At 49.8% G+C, this 23,114-nt stretch overlaps 2 protein-coding genes across 6 annotated transcripts in view; one reads left to right on the top strand and one right to left on the bottom strand.

The window, feature by feature from the left end:
- Nucleotides 1–1,289: 1,289 nt before the first annotated feature.
- Nucleotides 1,290–11,199, bottom strand: POLH (DNA polymerase eta). 2 transcript variants are annotated; one of them, XM_074863409.1, is made up of 10 exons: nt 11,063–11,199; nt 10,849–10,983; nt 10,533–10,750; nt 9,966–10,135; nt 6,588–6,691; nt 5,434–5,553; nt 4,698–4,821; nt 3,980–4,045; nt 3,131–3,294; nt 1,290–2,282 (listed from the first exon to the last, which is right to left on the bottom strand). In XM_074863409.1, the coding sequence occupies exons 1-10, from the start codon at nt 11,197–11,199 to the stop codon at nt 1,424–1,426; spliced, it is 2,097 nt and encodes a 698-aa protein (XP_074719510.1). In that variant the 3' UTR covers nt 1,290–1,423. The 2 variants fall into 2 exon arrangements, with proteins under 2 accessions (XP_074719510.1, XP_074719511.1); XM_074863410.1 differs by lacking the exon at nt 5,434–5,553.
- Nucleotides 11,200–11,414: 215 nt separating this feature from the next.
- XPO5 (exportin 5) overlaps nt 11,415–23,114 on the top strand; it is a 30,802-nt gene continuing 19,102 nt past the window's right edge. For 2 of the 4 annotated variants that reach the window (XM_074863402.1, XM_074863401.1), the window contains exons 1-15: nt 11,415–11,608; nt 11,952–12,073; nt 12,717–12,789; nt 13,391–13,528; nt 13,832–14,014; nt 15,583–15,624; nt 16,484–16,510; nt 16,805–16,990; nt 17,652–17,728; nt 18,175–18,274; nt 19,701–19,784; nt 20,197–20,322; nt 20,571–20,661; nt 22,128–22,256; nt 22,996–23,111. In XM_074863402.1, the coding sequence (XP_074719503.1) occupies nt 11,504–11,608; nt 11,952–12,073; nt 12,717–12,789; nt 13,391–13,528; nt 13,832–14,014; nt 15,583–15,624; nt 16,484–16,510; nt 16,805–16,990; nt 17,652–17,728; nt 18,175–18,274; nt 19,701–19,784; nt 20,197–20,322; nt 20,571–20,661; nt 22,128–22,256; nt 22,996–23,111 (1,599 nt within the window). In that variant the 5' untranslated portion in view covers nt 11,415–11,503. The remainder of the gene's footprint in view (nt 11,609–11,951; nt 12,074–12,716; nt 12,790–13,390; nt 13,529–13,831; nt 14,015–15,582; nt 15,625–16,483; nt 16,511–16,804; nt 16,991–17,651; nt 17,729–18,174; nt 18,275–19,700; nt 19,785–20,196; nt 20,323–20,570; nt 20,662–22,127; nt 22,257–22,995; nt 23,112–23,114) is intronic. The other 2 variants (XM_074863405.1, XM_074863403.1) reach the window with 1 other exon arrangement.

Below are 23,114 nucleotides of genomic sequence, written 5' to 3'. Positions count from 1 at the left end.
GTAGCAGCTTCTCAGAACAGGCTGTCTGCTGGGAGAGCAGCTCAACAGCTGCAAGTAGGATGGTGCAGTTCAGAAAAGGGGAAACAGCACATGCAAATACAGCTGCACTGCGCATCGTTATCTGCTGCCTCAAAGGCTCTCTCCCCCTGCTCAGGGAGGGGAAGTCTGCAGCTGATCAAACTCTCTGCAGAGTGTTTCTAAACTCCACCCAGTGCTGCGTAGACGTGGCATGTTCCTTCCCCCTGCCCTGAGAGCCAAGTTTGAATTATTGACAGCAGCACTTCTGGAAGAGGCTGGCAGCTTCCAGGCAGCTAGTGGTGTAGCAGAGCTGAGCCCTGCCACGCCGCTGAGCACAAGCACAGCTCTTGCCCTGGAGCCAGTCTCGCCCTCTCTCAGTGCCCGCTTGTCCCCTCCATGATGCTCTGCTTTGTTGGCCCTGTTGCAATTTGCGGAGGGCTGGGACAGCCATGCTGATGTGAACTGCGGCCCAGAGAGCTGAACAAGTCATTCAGCAGAGCTCGATCAAAACAGAGACCTGTCATCAAGTTGCATGTAGTGTAACCCAGAGTGTCAGAAGGAGGAAAAAATGTGGTAATACGCTCTTTCTGCAGTGGAGGAAAGCTTTCAGAGGACCATGTGACTCTGGCACGTTTCCCATCCTTTCCATGAGGACTCTAGCAATAGACTATTTAAGCATCAATAGCAATTATCAGGAACTGGTGCCAAGATTTCAAAAAGCCCAACAAAAAGTATGCCTGTGCAGCTCCAGCTTCCTCAAATCTTATTTGACAGGAGCAGTCTGTCTTATGCACTCCAGAGCTGGTGATAAGCACCATGCAAGACTGCTGAAGGCAGGGAATTGCCAAACAGTCTACAACAAAAGTCCTGATGGGGAAATAAAAATCAGTGTTTTCCAGGTGGAGGGGAGGAAGAAGCACAGGGCTAAGCTACCATCTGTAAGTTATACAGTGAGGGCAAGGCCTGCAACTGCAGCCAGAGAACCACCCTGAGCTGAAGGCTTCATACGAAGTGACTGGATAGGGGTTCAAGCTGAGGCTTGGCTGGGGAGGCCCTGGGATAAGCCGCTATGCTTACAGTGCCTGCTTTTACAGGAGGAAGAGAAAGCCATAGGAACAGAATGACTGAGGAGTGATGCTATGGAAATGCCCATGGTAGGAGGCATAGGTGAGAATACGATACAGCTTCTGGTAGCACCAAGCAGGGGAGGCACGCTAGCTGCCACCAGCTAAACTGGATACATCCAGCACCACATACAGTTCACCTTAGACTTGGGATAGAGATAATTTATTAGACTCTTCTGCATTAAAACTGTCAGGCAATATAAAAACTCTTAACTGTATTTAAAAACACTTGATTCTTTAAAACCACTGATTATCTAAAAACCTCCCAGCATAGCTGGGAGTTAGGGAGGTGAGCGCTTAAAGAAAAAATCTAAAGTTCTTGTCACACCTTCTCTGGGTCGTTTTGCACTAGATGCTGCTGGAGTCTTGGGCTTGGTCTTTGCCTTGGCAGGAGACCTGGAAGCTGCAGCCTTTGGGCTGGGAGGTGCTGCTGGAGCCATGGGAGCACTGGGCTCCAGGAAGGAGCTTTGCAGCTCCAGAGCAAAGTGGTAGTCCATGTGCTCTGGGAATTCCCATACCAGCACAAGCTGGCCACACTTCTCACAGCGCTGCTGGTCCCCCGGCGAGGCAGGAGGAAGCGGTGTGAGCTCAGGAGAGGGTGGCAAATTCTGCTCATTTCCTTCCAGAGCTGGCTCTAATTTCAGAAGGGTCCTGGAGCTGGGTGGAGCTAAGGGTGTTTGCGTAACATCAGACAGCAGCTTCTCACAGGGAAGCCTCTCATAAGGAGAAGTAGGGCTCCCATTCCCGGGACTCCGCTTCACAGGGGACTCCAGGTCACACCTCACAGAGGCCAGTCCACCACCACCTGTCTCTGGGTGCTCTGGGGAGCTGGGCACAGGTGACCCTGCTGTGGTAGCAGCGGGCAGGCTGGTTGCTGCCGCCATCTGCGACTGCTGCCTTTCTGTTGCCTTTTGGAAGAATGACTCAATAGCATTAGCTGGCTTCTGCCTAAGCTCTTTGCTTGGGCTCCTGAAGAACTTGACCCTGGGCCTCTTAGAAGATGTGGTGTTTTGGCTGGCAGTGGCAGTGCCATCAGGCTGGGTGTCACTCGTCAGGAAGGTGGCAATGCCTGCAGAGAGGAGCGTGGCAGGCTCGGAGAACTTGTTTGCCGAGAGAAGCACCGATATGAGCGGTGGAGACCTGCGAAAGACAGACCAACATCAGCTCAGACATCAGCCTGGGAAGCAAGAAGTCTTTTGGAGGTAAGGCTTTAAGCAACATAGAATGTTCACAGGCAGGGGACAGAACTGCAGTCTGGCAAGGGGTGGGAAAGATGTTTCCTCTGACAAAGTATTAGTATTGCTACCTCCAGAACAGCCTCACAGAGGAGGCTGCACTGGGCAGAGCAGAAAGCCTGTTCCCAGAACAGCATTTCCCAAAGGAAAGCACACTGGAGCAGGGGGAGGCAGCTGCCAGCCTGGACTTTCAGTCCACCACAGACCCGAGCTGCTGTGAGACTCCCAGGCAAGGTGAGAGGGTCTTAAAGGAGCAGCAGCCTTGTCAGAGCCTAACGGGCAGGACCTTCTCGCCTTAATTGTGCCTTAGCCTTCCCTGCAGAGCAGGAATAAAGTAATATTGAATAGGGGAGCTTAGTTTTCCTTAGTTTTGCCTTAGTTTTCCTTCCTGCCCCAATGGCCTCCTCCCAAAACACACTCTTATCTTTAGGGGAGGAGAGCAAGGCCTAGCTAGCTTCTCCAGCCCAGCAGGGCAAGGACTGCCTCGCTCCTGCTGGACATCCCCCTGCAAGTAGCAATCATCAGCTCCAAGCACGGAAGTCAGAGGTGTCTTGCCAGATGTGCGGCCAGGCTCTCACGGATGTCCTACCGCTAACAAGTGGAGGTCGCAGCGCTCCGCTGTGCTGGGAATCACTTTTCCTGCCCGTCGTCGTAGCACTCTTATTCCTTTCTGTCAGGTCCCTGGCTCACCCTGCACCTGCCGCAGCAGAACAACCCCCGACAGGGACGTGAACCCCTTCTTCCCACACTCACCAGGCCGCCTGGTGAGCCCCAGCCACGTTGCAGTTTTGGATGAGGGCAAAGGCGTCGCTGCACATCTTCTGGGCGTCATAGCGGGACAGAGCGCAAAAGCGGGACACGCGGGTGTCACCTGGCATGCGGATGACCACCATCAGCTGCTTGGCCACTCGGTGGTTCTGCAGAGAGAAGAGGTGGCTGTGGTTCAAGCCACATCTGCAGGAAAGGCCAAGGAGACCTTCTCACCACCCAGAACCCTGGACTATCAGCTACTGCCTCCCGATGCTGCTGTGTGAGAAAGATGGCAGCTTGTCCTGCCCAGCCTAATCTCCAAGGGATGGGATACAGAACAGCAGGTGCTTGTACAGCTGTGCCACACAGGACGGGAAGCAGTTAGTCCCTGCTTTCCTTCAAAGGCAGCTGTGCACCTTTTCTTGGTCCCCTGCAGTGATGAAGTTAGCAGATTAACCTCACCCTGGCCTGCAGTCTACCATCCGGATTTGAGCGTATCGTTTCCTCTCACAGCCCACAGCACAGGCAGAGCTGCATTGGCAAAGGGCTTGCAGGGGAGCAGCAGTGCAGCAGGATGAAGGGGCAGGGGCTTTCACGTCCCTGAATAACAGGACAAGGACTGTCCTTAGCCCTGCACTGTTCTGGGGCAAAACCATCCCTCCTGGCCGGGCTCCTGCACACCTCTCTGCTTGGGGCACCTTAGCACACAGGCACACATCTGAGGGCGAGCAGATTTCCTCCCCCAGCACACACCACCCTCAGCCTCCCGCAAAGAGCTCATGGTGCAAAGGCGCCACGCGGCTTCCTGAAGGCCAACAGGGAGAACGCTGTCCCTGTGCCTCTCCTCCTTACCTGGCTCCTGTCCTTGATGAGTCTGGATTCCAGCTCCAAGGCCAGCTGCAGGAGCCAGTGTTGCACCTGGACAAAACAGTGGTAACAGACAGGTTGGGGTTCTGCTCACAGCACTGCCTCCAGGCCAGAGCAACGCTCTGCACACTGGGGAATGCTGGAGGGGGATCAGACACAGACTATCATGAGGCCCCATATCTGAAGTACTCCTGCAGAAAATCATCCCAGGTGAGGATCCAATGCTGGAGGCAAGGCAGTGTAGATACAAGTCCTGCAGCGTTACTACTAGACTTTGCCAAGTAATCTGGGTCCCCTGCCCTGGATCTCTTTTTGCATCTCCCTACAGCTCTGTGGGAACCTCTCCCCAGCTAACAGGTAAGGAGCATCCTCCCTCTTTCTTTGGGCTAGTTACGTTCTTTCTAGCAACCAAGCCCTTGAAGCTTGGCACTGTGAGCAGCACAGGCGCAGAGTTTTGCTTGTGGATATTACAAGGTTGGACCTCTTTGTGCAGGGGTTGATCAATGCATTTCTGTCAAACAGGGATTTCCTTAGTTTCTGGGGTCCAAAACCACCTCCTCCCACTGAGCCTCTAGGCTGAGTTTCAGGGCACCGTGACACAGAAAAGCAGCAGTTTTGCAAGCTAGTCTTGGCTAAAAGACTTTTAGAATTCTCATCTTCTCCAGTAAAAAGGCCAAGCCTTGTACTGGCAGGCTTATCCTACCTCCTTCTGTGTGGCCAGGGCTGTCCTCCCAGGGAAGTTTTTGCTGCAGCCAATGGACTGGGGCAGGTACCGGTTTTTGACAGGTTCGTCTTCAATTCCTCTGCACAAGTCATAGAGCCAGGACCTGAAAGCCACAGAGGAAGCATGAGGTAAGGCAGCCACAAACAGGCAGGCATCACTGGGCAGCAAGTCAGCCTGTTGCTGAGCTGTGCTTTCAGCTCCGTGCAAGCCATGACTGCCTCTCCTCCCCAGCTCTGCAGCCGCAGCTGAACAGGCAGGCTTCCTTCAGGCCACAACTGCCTGTCAGCACAGCTCCTCCGCCTCTTCTCCTGAAGTGGCAACAGTTCACTAGTCTGCAGGGCATCCCAACCACCGCTCTGGGCCCAGAAGTGGTGTTTCAGGCTCCAGTTCAGCCTTGTAATTTCCTCTGTAATGAGACTGTCAAGCCTGCCTGCTTCCCAGCCTGCAGGGAGCCCTTCCACAGCCTGGCCCCCTCCTTAGACACTGTAGGGGAAGACAGAGGAGCTGGCTGGCAGGCAAAACATTATCCTGAGGAGGGTGCCTGGGAGCAGGTGAAACTGGAAACCTGTTTGTGGGCCTGCCAGACCAACGCTTCTCAAAGATGTCACTGAAGTTTTACCTTCCAACCTTCCTAATCTCAGCAGAACAACCTGTGACTGAAAGGAAGTCTCAGGTCCTGCCAAGAGCCAAGTTGTGGTGAGCGGTTTATCATTACCCAGTTTTGTCTCCAAAGTGAGTCTGGAGCTCTGTCTCACTGAACTCTGTCAGCTGCCCAATGTACTCTACTCCCAGGGTGTCTGTGATGGCAGTGCCAAGCTTGCCTCCCAGGTTACGGCTATGGCAGAGAAAGAAAGAAAGAAAGAAAGAAGAAAAAGAGAAAAAACAGAAACGAAGCATCAGTCGGAGACTATGCCAAGTCTTCTTGCAGCAGCTGTCCCAAGATCAGGGCAGCCAGAAGCAGTCAGGAACTAGCAGGACAAAAGGGAACACTTGGTACATAACAGCTCTTCTGCTCATAGGAGTTGAAATGGGCTCTTTCGCTCACCCAGTTTCAGTGCTTCTCCCTCAGCTCCACCTTCAAAACACGATCCCAAACCATCCTCTGAAGAATGCCTCACACACTCCCTCCTTCCTCCTACACAGGCAGGACCCTTCCCCACACACCCCCCTCTCCATCCCTAGCAAGACACTGAAGGCAGAGAGCAGCCATACAGATCTGGAGAGCAGGACCAGGGATCCATTCCTCTGGAGCAGCGGTCCTGGTTATTCTTCCCTACACCAGGAAAAGTACTTGTGCACAGTGTGGATGCTCAAAACCAATCCGCATCCGCTCTCGGGAGCACAGCTCTGTCACTCATGCTGGGGCACAGCTATGGCCTCCCTGCCCACAGGTTCTCCTAGCTTACACCTATGCACCCCAGCAGTCATCCTGAGCACAGCTCTGCCCAGGGAAAGGCTGCCCATGGGATGCTACAGGCTCTTTGAGTCCCTTCACTAGCAGGGCTGCAGCTCCTGAGCATGCTCCTCCTAACCTGTCACTCAGAGCTGTGAGGGATTACTGACAGGATTTCCTCTCCATTTCTTACAAGCATTGATGAGCAGTTACTGTGGAGTTGAAAGCCTTTGCTGGCTGCTATCAGTTAGCATCAAATTGCTCTCTGTCGAGGTGGCCAGGAACAGCTTTCTATCCCCAGGTCACAAACCAACAGGAGCAGGTACCTCAACAATGAAGACAAACAGGGCGCTCTTCCTGATAAAAGCCTGGCCTGTGGAAGCACAGCACCGGCATTTCACCTACATGCTCTTGCCACAGAGCAGCTCAGCCTGAGCCCCAAGCTGTACAAAAGTGGGCAGCTCCCCAGTACTTACATATTGCTGACGGGCAGTTGGCTGAAGAGCTGAGGGACAAATCGTGAAGATATTAGCGTCTGGCGGTTGGGCTTGTTTAACCCACAGGCCAGTTTTGCCAGCGTCTGTAACACAGAAGAGGGCAGAAACCCTGTTATTACAAACTACCTAATGCCTGGTGCTGTATCACCTCTAAGAGCTGCCTTTGGAATAGCTGCTAGGAAGGACATGCAGGCTGCACCATTGTTTGCTCCCAGGTAGTGCCCACCTTGAGACTTGGCACCCACTGGCTGGGTACTCTGAAAGCACTGCTGCTTCCAGACTTCCAGTTCCTGCTCCAGGCAGCTTAGGGCATCTGGGTCTATCACTTGTTCTGGTTGGCTTTCTTTTCCATCAGGCAAGCATGCTAGAGCTTCCAGAGCATCCCCATAATTCTCCCCAGGCTATTTCTCTCACTATGTCTTGCTCCATCTTCTGTGTTTGCCTCGCTTTTTCTCAATGTCACTACTTTAATCTTCTCTCTGTGAGGTCCACAGCAGCATAATGCTGCAAAGGGAATCTGCAAAATACAGAATTGCTACCGTTGCTAGCCTGGAAGGGATGTTCTCCAGCCTACCTGCTACACAGCTTTCCCTCACACTCTAATCTACTGCAGGATCAAAAACACACAGGTCAGCTTGAAATACATTTAGCTGGGTGTTTGGGGTTTTTTTTTTTTGAACAAGTCTAATAATTTCCTCTTTCACTGCTTTACCACACATCCTATCACTAAGCAAAATTTCTTTCCTGCCTATTGAACTATGATCTTTATTCAAAGCCTGTTTTACAGGCATACATATGTTCTCACTCTTTTCTAGACAAAGTAGATCCCTTTCCTTCAACTTCTCATATCCAGTCATTTTCCAGATGTCCAATTCTTGTTTCACTGGAGACTCTTCCAAGTTTACCCACGGTGTTCATAAAGTGAAGTGCTGCAAGCTGAACCAATCACTGAGACTTCATGGGGAAAAATAATTTACTTTTTTCTGACACCTCCTCTGATCTACACATGCTGTAACAGGATTTGCCATTTCTACAAGAGCATTCATATTACTGACTCATCCTGGTGCTTGTCCACAATAACTCCAGGCTACTTCTTCACTTACTGCGACTTAGCCAAAAGCCTGCTGGTTGCTTTTTTCCTATAAACCACAAAAACAGTCAGTGGAGAGCATAAGAAGCACTGCTTGGTAATTTCAGACTGTTTCTGGGCTTTTCCAAGCCCAGAATTTTCAGCTCTAATTTCACCTCCCAGAACTTTCCCAGCCAGGCCCTGAGCCCTATCTGTGCTTAGCAGCACCTGAATTCCTACAGCTGTTCCCTCTCTATAGGCTTCAGTGAAAATAACAGCTCTTAGCAGACCTCAGACAGATGCCCCCAGGATCCCACTCTAAACATCCCAATTTGAGCGCAACTCACTGAACAAAATCATTATGGAAAATGTAAGATTTTCTTCAGCTAGATGCATGCCTTTCAGATAACCTCAGACATGTTGTGTTTTGCTAGGGTGTCATCGTCAGCTTATGAAACTTGGTGAGGTGCATTAGAAACCTTCAGGTGAACACCTCACATCTGCAGTTTCCCCTGTACATTAGGCCACTTATACTGTCAAAGAGGGCAAACAAATGACTTTAGTATGAGTGGTTCTTGATAAAACCATGCTGTTATCCTCCAAGTGCTTCCAAAGAGCTCATTCAATTATTTGGTCTCACTTATCAGCTGGGTTCCTGGTTTACTCTAATGAGTTAGCTCACTGGAAGTCCCCCAGGAGAGTTTTGTTTGAAAAAAACATGACCTTAAAGCAGGAAACCTCCACCTTGAGTTTTTGACAACAGTGGCTGTAGCCATGGAATGGGTTTTACTGACACAAATTCCCAGCAGCTTGAAGGAAGAAGAATACCAGTTTGGGGCACTGAGGTGAGTCAGGTTGCTTTTCCTCTTTCTGGTCAATCAGACTTTACCCCCACTGGCTGCGCTTTGGGTGATGCTCAGCCAGCTGCTGAGAGCAGCCGTGGGAGCACTTTGTGCATGACAGCAGCTGCAGAAACAAACAGACTTTGATGCTGCAGCTATGGAGGGTTTCCTGCTGGGTGAAATGCAGGGTGGTTTACCAAGAGCATCTAGCACTTGTTTCATTCTTTGCAGAGAAGGTTTGTACCTACAGAGGTGAGCTGGCTGTGGAAGCACTGTAGCCTGTTCTGCACAGCCACATGTAAGCTCTGGTAATCTCTGCACTGTGCTTGCTGGTATAGATATACAGTTCTTCAGGGATAGCACAGTACATCATAATTTCCTTACTCCCTTTAAACAAAACAACAAAAAAAAACAAACAAAAGAATGCTGGCATAGAAAATGGAAGCTGGGAGATGCTGCTAGGCATAGCAGGGATGTTCTCTGTTATTCTTCATTGAAGAGAGCAAAAAGTCAAACTGAACATCCCTTCCACTGGAAATTTCTACACCAGTGATCTTCCTCAGCTCATTTTTGCCCCACAGACTGCTCTAGTTTCAGGGTGAGCCAGTGCAGAACTAGCTCCGGTACCCATGTACAGCTGGTAATATTTCCAGTGGTTTCTGCAGCAATCTAGGGTGAAATTTATCTTCATTAAGTTCCAAAGCAGCCATTTAGACTTTATCCTTTTCCTTTTTTAGGCAGAGCCTGCATTTTTAAAGTCACAGCTATACAGATAAGTCCCTTTTGCAAAGAATGAAACAAGTGCTAGATGCTCTTGGTAAACCACCCTGCATTTCACCCAGCAGGAAACCCTCCATAGCTGCAGCATCAAAGTCCGTTTGTTTCTGCAGCTGCTGTCATGCACGAAGTGCTCCCATGGCTGCTCTCAGCAGCTGGCTGAGCATCACCCAAAGCGCAGCCAGTGGGGGTAAAGTTTGATTGACCAGAAAGAGGAAAAGCAACCCGACTCACCTCAGTGCCCCAAACTGATATTCTTCTTCCTCCAAGCTGCTAGGAATTTGTGTCAGTAAAACCCATTCCATGGCTACAGCCACCGTTGTCAAAAACTCAGGGTGGAGGTTTCCTGCTTTAAGGTCATGTTTTTATCAAACAAAACTCTCCTGGGGGACTTAAACCCCTTTTCTTCCTAGTGAGCCAACTCATTAGGGTACACCAGAAATCCAGGCAGTAAACTGATTGAGTGCTGACTGCACAGGCCACATTTCTGGGAGAAAAACTCCTCCCCTTCCCAGATGTCCTATAATTTCCCTGAAGGTGTGCTCACCTATAGCTGCATTCTCCACTCAGCTCATCTTCTACAGGAGACTTAGAGTGCATAGGAGAGTGTCTACAGCACATTCTGACTTGCTACTCAGAATAAATCAGGCTGATGCGTTACATACGTACCTTGTTGTGTGAAATCCCAGCTGAACACCGGAATCCAGTGGCTGCTTCTACAGCCACCCTCATTTCTTCTACAATTACTGCACCCATGGTCAGCTGCAGGTCAGGACAATCAAGGTTATCAAAAGACAGTGACGCCAGCCACTCGTGCAAGCCACGTTGCCGCAGCTCCTCTAGAAAAGGGACACAAAGGGGATCGACATGGGCATTTCTTGCTGAGCCCAGCAAAGGGACCAGTAGCATCGGCAATGGCGTGCCAACAGTAAGGACCAGAAGCAGGCACCTTAAAAGCCGTTCACTAGGGAAAACAGAGATCCCGTTTAGCATGCTCTTGCTTTGGGGAAGATCAAGCAGCCCACCCTCTACCTCTGCCGACGTACAGGGAGCGTTACCGATGGAGCGGCACAGCGCAGGGGGCCGGGCGGTGGCAGCACTGGCCACCTTTCTCGCTGCGCGGTACCGCCACAAAGCGAAGCCGTCGGAGCCGCGCCGCCGCGGTGTGCAAAGCGCCGGTCCCGGGGGCCGAAGCTCCGCGGGGCCACCCGGGGCCGGGGCCGGGTCGGTGCGTACCCTTCCCGCCGGGCTGGGGGCCGGGGCCGGGCTCGTCGAGCAGCCCCTGGACGAAGGTGGTGGGCAGCATCGTGGCCGCCAGGGGGCGCCCGCGCAGGGCTCGCAGCCGCTCCCGCGCGCTGCCCGTCAGGTCCAGGTACGCCTCGTCGATGCTGGCCCGCTCGATGGCGGCGAAGCGCGACAGCACCTGCATCACCTCCGCGCTGGCCTCCCGGTACCTGCCGGGCGGCGGGCACAGCCTCAGGGCGCCGCCCCGCCTTGAGGCGGCCCCCCACCCCCCGCCGCCACCGCAGCCCCGCCCGCCTGCCCCGCTCACCGGGTGAGGTCGGCCTTGCCCCGCGCCTGGGGCACCCGCGCCAGCGCCAGCTCGGGGCACAGCGCCCGCGCCTCCGACGCCCACATCCCGCGGGACACGCCGAAGGCGCGCGCCTCGTAGCTCACCGCGATGATCCTGCAAGAGACGGAGGGTCCTGCAGGGCGGGAACGGCCCGGCCCGGCCCGGCCCGGCGGGGAAGGGAGGGGGCACCTACCCGCCGCCCTGCCACTCGGTGTACTGCACCACGGCGCAGGGGCGGCCGCGCAGCTGCGGGTCGAGGCGCTGCTCCACCTGCATGAAGAAGCAGTCCATGTCCACCAGTGCCACCACACGCTCCTGCCCCCGCGACATCCCGCCGCCGCCGGCCGACCGAGCGACCGACTGACCAACCATCCGCCCGCCCGCCCGGCGGGGTGGAGCACCGCCCCGCCCCGCCCGGAGCCGTAGCCCCCCCCGCGCGAAGCACGCCGGGAGTTGTAGTTCTCGGGGAGGGGCGAGCGTGCGGTTGCCGCGACGGTGCCCGGCGCATGCGCCTCCCCCAGCTCCTCCCCGCGCACATGCGCAGAGCCGCCGCGGTGCCGCGCGTGCGCCGCGTGCCGGTCGCCCCCTCCTCTCGCCCGTAGGTGCCCGGTGGCGCGGGCCCGCCGCCGCCGCCATGTCCGCCGAGCAGGTGAGCAGCCTCTGCGAGCAGCTGGTGAAGGCGGTGACGGTGATCATGGACCCGGCCTCCACGCAGCGCTACCGCCTGGAGGCGCTCAAGGTACCTGGCCGGGGAGGGGAGGTGCCGGGCTCCGGCCACGCGGGTGCTCTGTCCGTACAGCCGTGGGGGACCCGCTCGGGCCCGGTGAGTGAGGGGGGAGCCGGCCCCAAGCACCCCCCAGCAGCCCTCCAGCAGCCCCCAAGCAGCCCCTAAGGCTCTGGGAGCCGTCGGCAGGCGGGGGAAGGCGGCGGGGGTTGCGCCTGCGCGGCGCTGAGGGGGTCGGGCGCCCCCCCCCCCCCGGCGTGCTCCCCGTGGGGTTGGGGCTGCCCCCCTTTTCCCTCCCGTTACCGACCGCCCCGTGCCCGCTCCTGTGTTTTAACTGCGTGTGCGTGTCCTTCCCCAGTTCTGTGAGGAGTTCAAGGAGAAGTGTCCCATCTGCGTGCCCTGCGGGCTGAAGCTGGCGGAGAAGACGCAGACAGCCATCGTCCGGCACTTCGGCCTGCAGATCCTGGAGCATGTGGTCAAGTAAGGCGGCTTGTCCCGTGCCCCTGCGCCAGGGAAGGGTGCCGGCCCGCTGCCACGCAGCCACTGGCATGGGCTCTGCTCCTGTTCTGGTGCCTCCTGCTTCGGGGAGGTGCTTTCAGGGCACAGAGAGCCTGTTCTGCAGCAGAGAACAGTTGCTGACCTGCTCTGTTTCTTTTCTCCCCTGTGAAAGAAGGAGAGGAGAAAATGGCGTTCAGGCAGGTTGGAAAGGTTAATTCACCAAGGTCTAAGACACATTGACATTGCAAGATATAAATAAGCACACAGGGTTATCAGTAGGTCTTTGCAGCGTTCTCTGTCATTAGCCTCATGCTAACAAAGAGGCTTTGTATTAGTTCATTTCTGAGATTCCTGTCTCTGCTGCCTCTACAGACCTGATGCTTTGTGCTTTTGCTGCTGCTTCTCATCTCTGTTGACCTCAGTAGTGCACGCCCACTTGCCAGCAGCAGTTTTAACTCAGCCTTTTCATTAAGGGATTGGGCACTGGCAAAGTCAGTGAGCTGTAGTGTCTCTCTCTAGTTGAGGTAAAGAAGTGATGGTTCATTGAGAATCAAGTCAGAGATCTTTATAAATGTTTTGACTTGGTGTCCTTTTTGTTTCTTTTTTTTTTTAAACTCTTGAACAGATTCCGCTGGAACAATATGCCTCGTCTAGAAAAAGTTTATCTAAAGAACAATGTCATGGGCCTCATATCCAGTGTAAGTATCCTCTACCCCAAACTGTTCTCTGAAACGTGATTCTCTCTCACTTGGAGATAGAAAGTGGGAAAAAAGGAAAAAAGACTCCAGTTAATTAGCACAGAGAACCTGAATTCAATTCTGCATTTCATTATTTCCTTGCTGTACATCCCTGGTTGTTCCAATGCTTTTCTCTGTCTTGTGGTCAGGTCAATAACCATGTCACCTCTCATGGCAGAAAGTTGTAAGGCTTGTATGACATATATAAGGTACTTTTCTTAGGAGAAAGTTCAGTAAATACAGATGTTCTTATCCATTGCAAGAATACTGTGGTCATTATCTCAGTTGTGTTTTCTCTACTGTTGTGATTGCTCTTGTGACCAAGTGACCTTCTTTTGAGGAAAATCCTTTTGGTTTCCAGAGCTCACTGGCTCTGGGTGCTTGGGAGAGTAGGAGTGTCATGCAAGGTAGCTGGGATGAAGAGCTGCCCAATGTTGTGTTTTGTTTTGCTGGTTTTATTTTGTGTGGTTTAGAATATTTGCAACCACTGTGGTTCCCAAGTCAGAATTATGAATGTCTGACATTTGCTGTTTTGTATAACTCTGATGCTCTTCTATGACAGGGAACTCAAAGTATTCTGGAGGAGGAAAGTCACATTAAGGATGTTTTGTCTCGCATTGTGGTGGAGATGATCAAGCGTGAATGGCCTCAGCACTGGCCTGACATGCTAAAGGAGCTGGATACCCTCTCCAAGCAAGGGGTACGAAATGCACCTGTCTGTTCTCTTCTGCTTGCTCATAATATGGGTTTCAGTCTTCCATCATCCTGAGGAAAGCCTAACTCACTCATGGTCAGGTGAGACAGGCTGATGATGGACTTTCCCTGTAAGGTTAAGTTATTCTAGATGATTTTAGCAGAGAGGGCCATCCTCCTGCCTTGTTTTCCCAAGGTGTGACTTGTATCTTCATGCATGCCCACTTTCTCTCTACATCTCTGAGCTAGCCTCTAGAGATTTTAATGTTTGAACTGTGCTGATGGAGCATATTTCATTTTGGGACATCAGGAAACTCAAACGGAACTGGTGATGTTCATCCTCCTCCGTTTGGCAGAGGATGTGGTGACTTTTCAAACTCTGCCTACCCAGCGGCGACGAGATATCCAACAAACCCTCACCCAGAACATGGAGAAGATTTTCTGCTTCCTGCTAACCACCCTGCAGCAGAACGTCAACAAGTACAGACGCATGGTAAGAGTCTCCTTTCCTTGGGTTCAGTCAGTGCTGGAGGCGTTTAGGAATTGGGATACATCTCGCGAGTTGTTGGGGAAGGAAGTGCAGAAACTGTCTGAAATCTGTTGCTGTCGCTGTGAGGTAGGGATCTGCTGTGGCCTGGGAAGCTGGTCCTGACCAGCGAGACTGAACACACAAGGTTGACAGGGTTAGCGTTGATAGTTTGGATTTGCTAGTGTAAATGGCTTGAGTGGATGCGTGCCTCGTGTACTGTTGGAATGCTCTGCTGACACTAGAAGCGTACGGCCTAGCAAAACGAAGGTGTGGTTGTGGCAGAAACAGGTAGATTTGGTTTAACCCCAGCTGGTAACTAAGCACCACTCAGCTGCTTGCTTACTCCCTTCGCCCCCCCCGCCCCTGGTGGGGGAGAGAATCAGAAGAGTAAAACTGAGAAAACATGGGTTGAGATAAAGACCATTTAGTAGGTAAAGCCAAGCTGTGCTCACAAGCAGAGCAAAACAATGAATTCATTCACCACTTCCCATCAGCGGGCAGGTGCTCAGCCATCTCCAGGAAAGCAGGGCTCCATCACACCTAATGGTTACTTGGGAAGACAAACACCATCACTCTGAACATTCCTCCCCTTCCTTCTTCTTCCCCCAGATTTATATGCTGAGCATGACATCCTATGGTATAGAATATGACGGGGGTCAGCCATCCCAGCTTCTTGTGCACCCCCAGCCTACTCACTGGCGGGGTGCTCTGAGAAGCAGAAAAGGCCTTGACGCTGTGTCAGCACTGCTCAGCAATAACAGAAACATCTCTGCATTATCAGCACTGTTTCCAGCAGAAATCCAAAACATAGCCCCATATTAGTTACTGTGAAGAAAATTAACTATATTCCAGCCAAAACCAGCGCAGGTAGTTTATGTAACTGTGGTAAAGAGATGCTCTCCTGGGCTTGCGTCTGCTCTCCTTTGCTGCAGTGGTGTCTTTGTGGTGGTGCACAAAAATGCATGAGTTTTTGATGTCTCGGCATTGCATCTGGGCCTCCCTGGTTCTTTTTTTCCGGAGAGCTGAGGTCAGGAAGCCCTTTTTTTTGTCAAGTTGTGGTGAGGAGTGCTCTTCCTTTTTGTGTAAAGAGACTTCTCTCCTGACTTCTTACCTGGAATCAGAGATGTGCAGGTTGGTCAAGATGGATGGTGAAGGCAAGTGTCTACCCCACTCTGTTCCTGTGAGAAGAAAGTGGATTTGAGAGTGAGGCACAATTGAGAAACCAATCTAGAAAGAAGTTGCTTAGGTGTATCTCTTGTTCGTCTTTTCTGTGACGAGTTTCACTAAACATGAAAACTGGGAGGCAGCAACAAACCCTCTCCTACCTGTCCTCTGTTCATTTTCCTGATGCAGTGGACAGGCTGAACAAAGCCACCTGTAGAACAGTGTGCAGTTCATGGTGGTGGGTGGGAGACCCTGGTGCGTTTTGTAGTCTGGTTGAAATGCATTTCCAGGTAAGGTTTGAATTGCAATGCTTGAGGCTCTGAAGTGTGGCTGCTTCTGCTAACGGTGGAATCTTTCTGATTGGCAAGGTTGGAGCACCCCAGGAACAAGAAGCCCTCACCACTCCACAGGTTAGCAGATCTTTGGGATGTTTGTGCACAGGGTAAATTCTGAGGGTTGGGTGTTCAGTTACCTGTCTGCACACTGAGACTGGGGGACATGATGGATGGTTCCCCAAGACCATCAGAATCTGCAGTGCTTATAAGTATGCAGTTCTGGTATGATGGCTCAGTTGTTAAATGTGTGGGACACAACCAGATTAACTTAAAATCACTACATTTGAATACACTCATGGACAGAGTTTCCAAACCAAAACCTTGCGGCGGAAAGAAATGGTTGTGGTGTCTGCATATGAAAAACAAATCAAACCTGAGTGTTTGAGAGACTCATTTGTATTAGTCAAAAAGACAGTGCAAGCAGTGCATTGCTGCTGTTAAGTGTTTGGAACTGGGAGTCAGGCTGTAAGCTCTTGCCCCAGTGCTCTCTCCAGCTACCTTTCTGACCATGGACAAATCACTTACCCGTTTCAGACATCAATCTCAGGACATAAAAGCTGCCAGCGTCTTTCAGAGTCTGGCTTTTGGATGTAAGATACTCTAAAAGGTCAAAAGTTTGTTCCCTGGAAGCTTCCAGGAAGCACTGAAATGCCTTTCCTTCTTATCCCCTGTCTCCCTGGTGCCTGCTGACTGGAGTGTCATCTTTTGGATGAGAAGGAAATGGCGGCTTAACTTGCAATTCAAAGTCCTTGTTGTCTTACCTGCCAGGGGGCTGCGGAGGTGGCTGTGATGGCTGCAGCAATGTCCTGAGCGGGAGACTGTGTCGCAGCCTCTTTGGCTAGGGAGCTGTTCTGTGAAGCTGCTTCTGGCTGCGTGGCTGGGTGGAAGTGTGTGCTGTAGCTGCTCACTTACCATCTCTTGTTTTCTTTTTCAGAAGACTGATCTGGCTCAGGAGCCAAAGGTGAGTGGAGCAATGCGGGAGTTAGTGCATTAGTCGTTCTTAAGGTGAAGATTGCTTAGAACTAGGCTTTTCCCAGTTTTTGGAGTCTATTACCTGCAGTTCTCATTTACAGATGGATTTGTTCACCCATAATACAAACTCCTGGAGAAGAGAGAAGTGAGGGGTGGCAGCAGAAGGGTCCAAGTCTCTCACTATCTCAGGGTGGTTCCTGGTACTGTTCTTCCAGGGAGTGGATGGCTTTAGATGAGAATTGGTGTTTGTGGCTCTGACCTCTTGCTTCCTCTCTGTTTGCAGGCCCAGGCAAACTGCCGTGTGGGGATAGCAGCACTCAACACCTTGGCTGGCTACATTGACTGGGTGGCCCTGAGCCACATCACAGCAGACAACTGCAAGCTCTTGGAGATGTTGTGTCTGCTCCTAAATGAGCCTGAGCTCCAAATAGGAGCAGCAGAGTGCCTCCTGATTGCTGTCAGCAGGAAAGTGAGTTCTTCCTCCTCAGCTCCTCTCTCTTTCCTTTTTGTGTTCCTTCTATTCTATGTAATTTTTCAGATTGATCAATGATATCTTTGCTCTTTTATTTAAGAAACAAAATTCAAATTTGTCTGCTTATGTTAATGATATTTGGCATGAATGTCATGCCAGCATAATACAGCAACTGTTGGAATGTTTTCCCAACTATGCTCGCCTCTCCTTGCAGTTTTGGAGATCCCTGCTGACATTTTTTTCCCCCACTTTCTACAACTGTGAAGTGGGAAATATTGTCACCAGCTGTATCATCTGGCAGCTCAGAGAAATGACAGCAGGATCTACACAGGTGATTTGACCCATACATTCACAAGCATCTTAGTGTTGAGGCTGAGTGTTTATCAGCTGCCTTCAAGTAACTAGCCAGTCTGCCGTGAAGAAGAGTTAATGTCTCAGAATCATTTTTTCAGTTTAAAGTTCCTGTGGTGGGATTGCTTGGGGAAATTTCTTGAGATCAGGAATACCTTAGATTTTTTGGCAAGTTTTTACTGAAATCATCCGTGGACTGTAAGCCCCTCCCCAGATGGAAGGACAACTGGACTTCTCCTAATTTCACTTGCAGATGCAAATAAATAGTTACGTTCTAACTGAGGCATTTGGTGTATTTTACACATAGGGTAAGCTGGAGGATCGGAAGCCTCTGATGGTCTTGTTTGGAGACGTTGCCATGCACTACATTCTCTCTGCTGCCCAGTGAGTACCATCCTGCTGCTGTAATTTCACAAAAAAACTGCAGACAAATGGTCTTGTAGATGTGATTTGCAAAAGATACTGCTGCTTAAGTGCAGGAAGCTGGGACTGGGTTAGGAGGGAACAAACCCACCATTCCTTTTGCAAAACCTGAAAAACTGCAAGTTTTTTCAAATCCCATAATTGAAGGACAAAGTGGTGTAAATACCACAGCTTCCCCAGCTTTCTCTTTTACCCTGAAAATGATCAGGAGGGAATCTTTGAGAGGCAATTTCTGAGGTTTTAGATGCCGATAAAGCAGTACTTCTTGATAATAGCAGAGGAAATCCCACTGCAGTAAAATTAAATTGCTCTAGTCCTCTTTTTATCTACAAGATAGATAGCAGTGTGCCTGTTACCTACAGCTTAAGTAACTGTGATCCTGTTTTTCCCCCTCCCTTCTTTCCCAGGACAGCAGATGGAGAAGGCCTGGTGGAGAAGCACTATGTTTTCTTGAAGAGACTGTGCCAAGTTTTGTGCGCGTTGGGCAGCCAGCTATGTGCGTTGCTAGTAAGTCTCTACTAATACCAGCAGCAACCCTGGCAAGGCTAGTTTTTAGGGCTGGGGTTTAGGCAACCCTGATCTAAGGTAGGACCAGGTTCTCCCTGCACATTTGGTAGCCACAGGGTTCTCTCCATGCATTTAGAAAAGGCAGAAATGGCTCTGCTTGCAAGTGGGATAGCTGTCAAGTCATAGGAATGTAGAATGGAGGGACCCTGACTGATTCCAGGCCTCTGCTATCATCAGGAATCATGTATAACCTCTCAAATGCTGAAGCTTCATTGAAAATCGGTCAAGTTTCTTGCTGTCTACTGCTACAGCAAAACTACTCCAAGAAACTACTCTTGTGTTGGAAGTCTTTTAAATTTCCCTCTTAAAAGTAACTCAAAAAGTATACCTGTTTGTTCTTCTACCAAGATTCTCTCAAGCTGAAGGAAGAAGCAGGTTTTGTTCCTGCTGTCCATCTTTCCAATGCTTTGTGTCAATGCTGAGATGAAGATGCACACTGATACTTTGCATGCTGCGCTGGTTGCTGAATTCCCGTTCCCTCCATTCAGCGTAGTGCTCTACAGTAAAGAAGGCAGGCATGTTGAGAGAGGCTTTTGTGGGGCGACTGAGGCAGCCAGCCAGCCTGTGCAAGTGACAGCAAAGTAAATTCTCACAGGGAGGGAAAGAAAAAAACCAAACCTTTGAGAATTTAGCCCTAAAAAAATGGACAGCAAACAAAGGGTGTGTTAGTACTTTAGTACTTTCAGTGACTTCACTTGCTGTTAAGCAGTGGGAGCTGTTAGTCTGTAATGAAGTAATGAGATGGGGATTTGAGTTCTCTCATCCAGATTCACTCAGGAGAGGCAGAACTGAGCTGTACAGCTCCAGAAGAGGGATCTTGAGGGCACCAGGTCATATTACAGTTAATGAGGAGAAGCAAAACCTTGAATTTATGGCTCCGGGCAAAACTTACTTTCCTGACAGACTTCCCAGAAAACTGTTGGTGAGAGATGTCCGTATGTTAAATGCAGGAAACTTTTGGAGGAATGGGGGTGAAATCATCTGGGTGTACTTGCTTGTGAAATTCTGCAGTTGCAAATTGTTCCACTTCGGTACTGATGGGTGGGCTTGACCCAATAGGGGTAAAATTGTGACTTGCAGCAGCAGCAGTTGTGAATTTGGTTTTAATAGAACTCCAGTATCTGAGAAGTCACCCTTTTCTTGTGAATGAGGATGGTGCTGTCCTCAGCATCTCCAGGCTGTTCAGCAGAACTCGCTGAACTCAGGCTAGTTTCAGAAAAAATGACAGTTGTTCAGTGTTTTTGTCTTTGCTCCTTCACAGTCTATGGCCTTGCATCTAGTGCTCCTGCTTTACCCAGAGACATACCACTTGTGAGCGCAGTGTGACGCACAGCTAATATTTTTTCTGAAATTGTCTTCCTAATAGGTCTCAGATTCTGATGTGGAAACGCCAGTCAACTTTGGAAAATACCTTGACTCGTTTTTAGCCTTCACGACCCATCCCAGCCAGGTGTGTAAAGGGCTGAAAGTCTCGTGTCTGTCTCTGTAGAAATGTGTGAATGCATAGTTGAGCTGACCTGTAGAAGACTGCAAACTTCAGCTGTCAAATATTGTTCTCTGGGCTCTCCATTTAAGCTGAAGACCTGGAAGGCTGTGTGGTTTCTCCTCCATTACCACACCACTAGGAACAGCGCCTGACACAGAGGTGCCGAGTAGAAAGTGCAGAATTTGCAGTCAGCCGTAGTATTTATTTACTTAGAGACTTTTGGTGTTCTGGAAGTTGGGTTGTGCCTGCAAGGTGCCTTGGCCTCAACTGAATAGTCAGTGTAATTTGCTATTGCCTTCTGATAGCAACACTTAATGTTAGCAGTGAAGATTCCAGCACTGACATCCTGCTCTGTTCCCCTCTCTTCTCCCCCCAGTTTCTGCGCTCTTCCACCCAGATCACATGGGGAGCCCTCTTCCGGCACGAAGTTCTGTCTCGCGACCCCCTGTTGCTGGCCATGATTCCCAAGTATCTCCGTGCATCTATGACCAACCTAGTGAAGGTACGTGGGAACTGCGGCCAGATAGGTGTGAGAAGGTGCCTCGGTGAACGTGGCCTGTGGATCATGGGGGAGGAACTACGTTTTTATTGTGTCTGCCAGAGGCATGATCTCCCAGGTCACTGAGCAAACGACTCTGTCTCAACATTTTACTGCCTGCTCCTTGCCTTCCATCTTCATCTCCTTGAAGCTGGTGTTAGCTGTGATGGGTGACTTCTCTTCCTTCCTGACCTTGTCTGCTCTGTCCTCAGGTGGGCTTTCCCTCTAAAACAGACAGCCCCAGTTGTGAATACTCCCGCTTTGATTTTGACAGCGATGAGGACTTCAATGCCTTTTTCAACTGTAAGTTGCCATCACCCTGTGTGGATGCCGTTGTCGGTGCCTTTCCTCTTACTTTCAGTTGCTGGCTGATCTTGGAGCCAACATGGTAGTGTTGTTGGCTTGGGAGCTTCCACCTGTGTCTGAACTCTTTCAGCCTGGATCTTGGAGTTAAATTAATTTAGGATTTTCCTGTAACAGCTCAGGCGTTTCATTTTACTTACTTTTTGCTACTATTTTGCTTGCTGGCCAGGTAGGTGGCCTAGTAGCATTTGCTACCTAGTGTCAAAGAAAATGTGCCTTTTGCTCACCTAGAGGAGGAAATGAAACAGCCTGGAGTCCTGCTTGGGTTAGGGGAGGAAGGCAGCTCACAAAAGACTTTAAATGTTACTCCAGAAAGAAAATCTGTCTTGACCCTGCTAAGAAGCTTCTGGTTCGATATCACCAGCTAGAGTTGAGCAATTAAAATAGGCAAATTTAATAATGATCTTAAACCAACAAACATGAAACCCTGGATATTAATTTTTTTTTTCTTTTTGTATTTTACTTCCTAAAACCAAGGTTGGTTCTCACTAGCTGGTATAGTTTGGTACTCACTTGGTGGCTGGGAGGATATACTTAATCAATTACTTAAATTCTTAACTTTTCACATTTATGTTTGAAGATTTCAAGTGTTACATTTTTTATTGCTTATTAGATAGTTTATTTTTTGCTTACTGTAATAAATCTATTTGAGTGAAAATCAGAAAGTAACTAAATGCACAAAGCCAGAATCCGAAATAGTTTTGGAGAGATAAATTATACTGGAGGTATTACATATATAAGAAAATAAAACTGATTTGAAACACAAAATAAAATTACTTGATAAAACAACTTTTTTAAACAATGTGAGTTGCATATGTAGTCAGCAGAGCTGATTCTTTTGTGTGGTCATGTACTGGAATATTCTGGAATAAATGAAATTCCTGTTCTGTACTTTGTTTTTAATGTCTTTGAAATTGAAGACAAGACTTCTTTGGGTTTTTTGAGTTCACGTTAGTTTGTCAGCCTAGAATCTGAACTGGGTTAAGTCAAATAATTTAGAAAAAGTGTCTTTAACTGAAGAAAGTGGTAGTTAATCTAATGCTGTTTTTCTATCTCAGTATCTCATGGTCCTTTGTAAGCAGCAAACATATACTTTGAAGAATTTTTAAAATGAAAAATATAGGCTTAATTGTAGTAAATCTAGGTTGAGCACATATTTTCATCATTCATATTGCATTTTAATTGCACTTCTTTTTTTGTTAATACATAATTTTTTAGTCCATTTAAGTCACTTCAAAAATTGCTCATGCTGTTACACCTAGTTTACTGATTATATATCTGAGCTTACTACACAGCTATTGCCAGAGCAACAGTCCATAATATTCTGCAGAGCTGCAGGTGAGCTTTGGGGAAGGGAGCATTTTACAGCATCAGCTGGTTGCATGGCGTCTGATTTTTCACTGCAGCTTTCCGAGCCCAGCAAGGAGAGGTGATGAGGATGGCTTGTCGTCTGGACCCTCGAACTGGCTTCCAGATGGCTGGTGAATGGCTGAAGTACCAGCTCACATCTCCTGTTGATACTGGACCCATGAACTGTAAGTTACCTGAAAAAAAATAGGGATATGGGATTTGGTTTTTAATTTGACCAAGAAGAAACTTCTTCGCCCTTTTCTTTATTTAAGTGGGAGCCAAGACTTGACACTAGGTTTTCAGGCTTTTAAGGTTAAAAGCAAAATCAAATCAAACCCGCTGCTCCCCAAATTTAACCCTTTGCGGTCTACCTATGGAATATCTAATCTAAAGCCCCTGGCTTCTCCTTTCCCTCCCCCAAATCTCTTGGCAAAGCAGGTGCAGTTGTCGCACTGATACAACTTTACAACTGTTTGGGCCTCGTTACCTCCATAACATAGTGGTTATTTTTGTCCAGGGAAGTTCTGCCTGTCTGGCAAATCCCTCTGTCAGTCACCTTGCTTTCCTCCTGTGAAGGAAGGGCACTTGGTGCTCTGCAAAGTCACACCAAGGGCAGTCTTGCCTGAAGTGCTGAGTCTGGGCATGTGGTCTCCATTTTCTTTTCCCTTCTGTGATTTGCTGATGTTGCTCCCTATAATATCTCAAAGGTCAGACTTACATCTCAGGAGCCTTCACCGGAATGAGGCCAATCACACGGGAGTACCTTAATTGCTCCTGGTGCATCCCTGCCGGTCATCTATGGGGAGAGCTATATGACCAAAATGCTTGTGAATGCTAAGATGTTGCAGCTTGGGAGCTTCTCAGCCTGCTGTTGTGCATGCGGGGAGGAGCATGGTGAGAGCTCCAGTGTTGTCTTCCTTTCAGCTAAGACAGGCGAAGGTCTCTGCTCCATCTTCTCTCCATCCTTTGTGCAGTGGGATGCCATGACCTTCTTCTCAGAGAGTGTCATCAGCCAGATGTTTCGAACCCTGGATAAAGACGTA

Source organism: Strix uralensis, chromosome 3 (genome assembly GCF_047716275.1).
Source record: "Strix uralensis isolate ZFMK-TIS-50842 chromosome 3, bStrUra1, whole genome shotgun sequence".
Taxonomy (NCBI): Eukaryota; Metazoa; Chordata; class Aves; order Strigiformes; family Strigidae; genus Strix; species Strix uralensis.
Note: the sequence above shows the minus strand (reverse complement) of the source record. Positions and strands in the feature narration are given on the sequence as shown.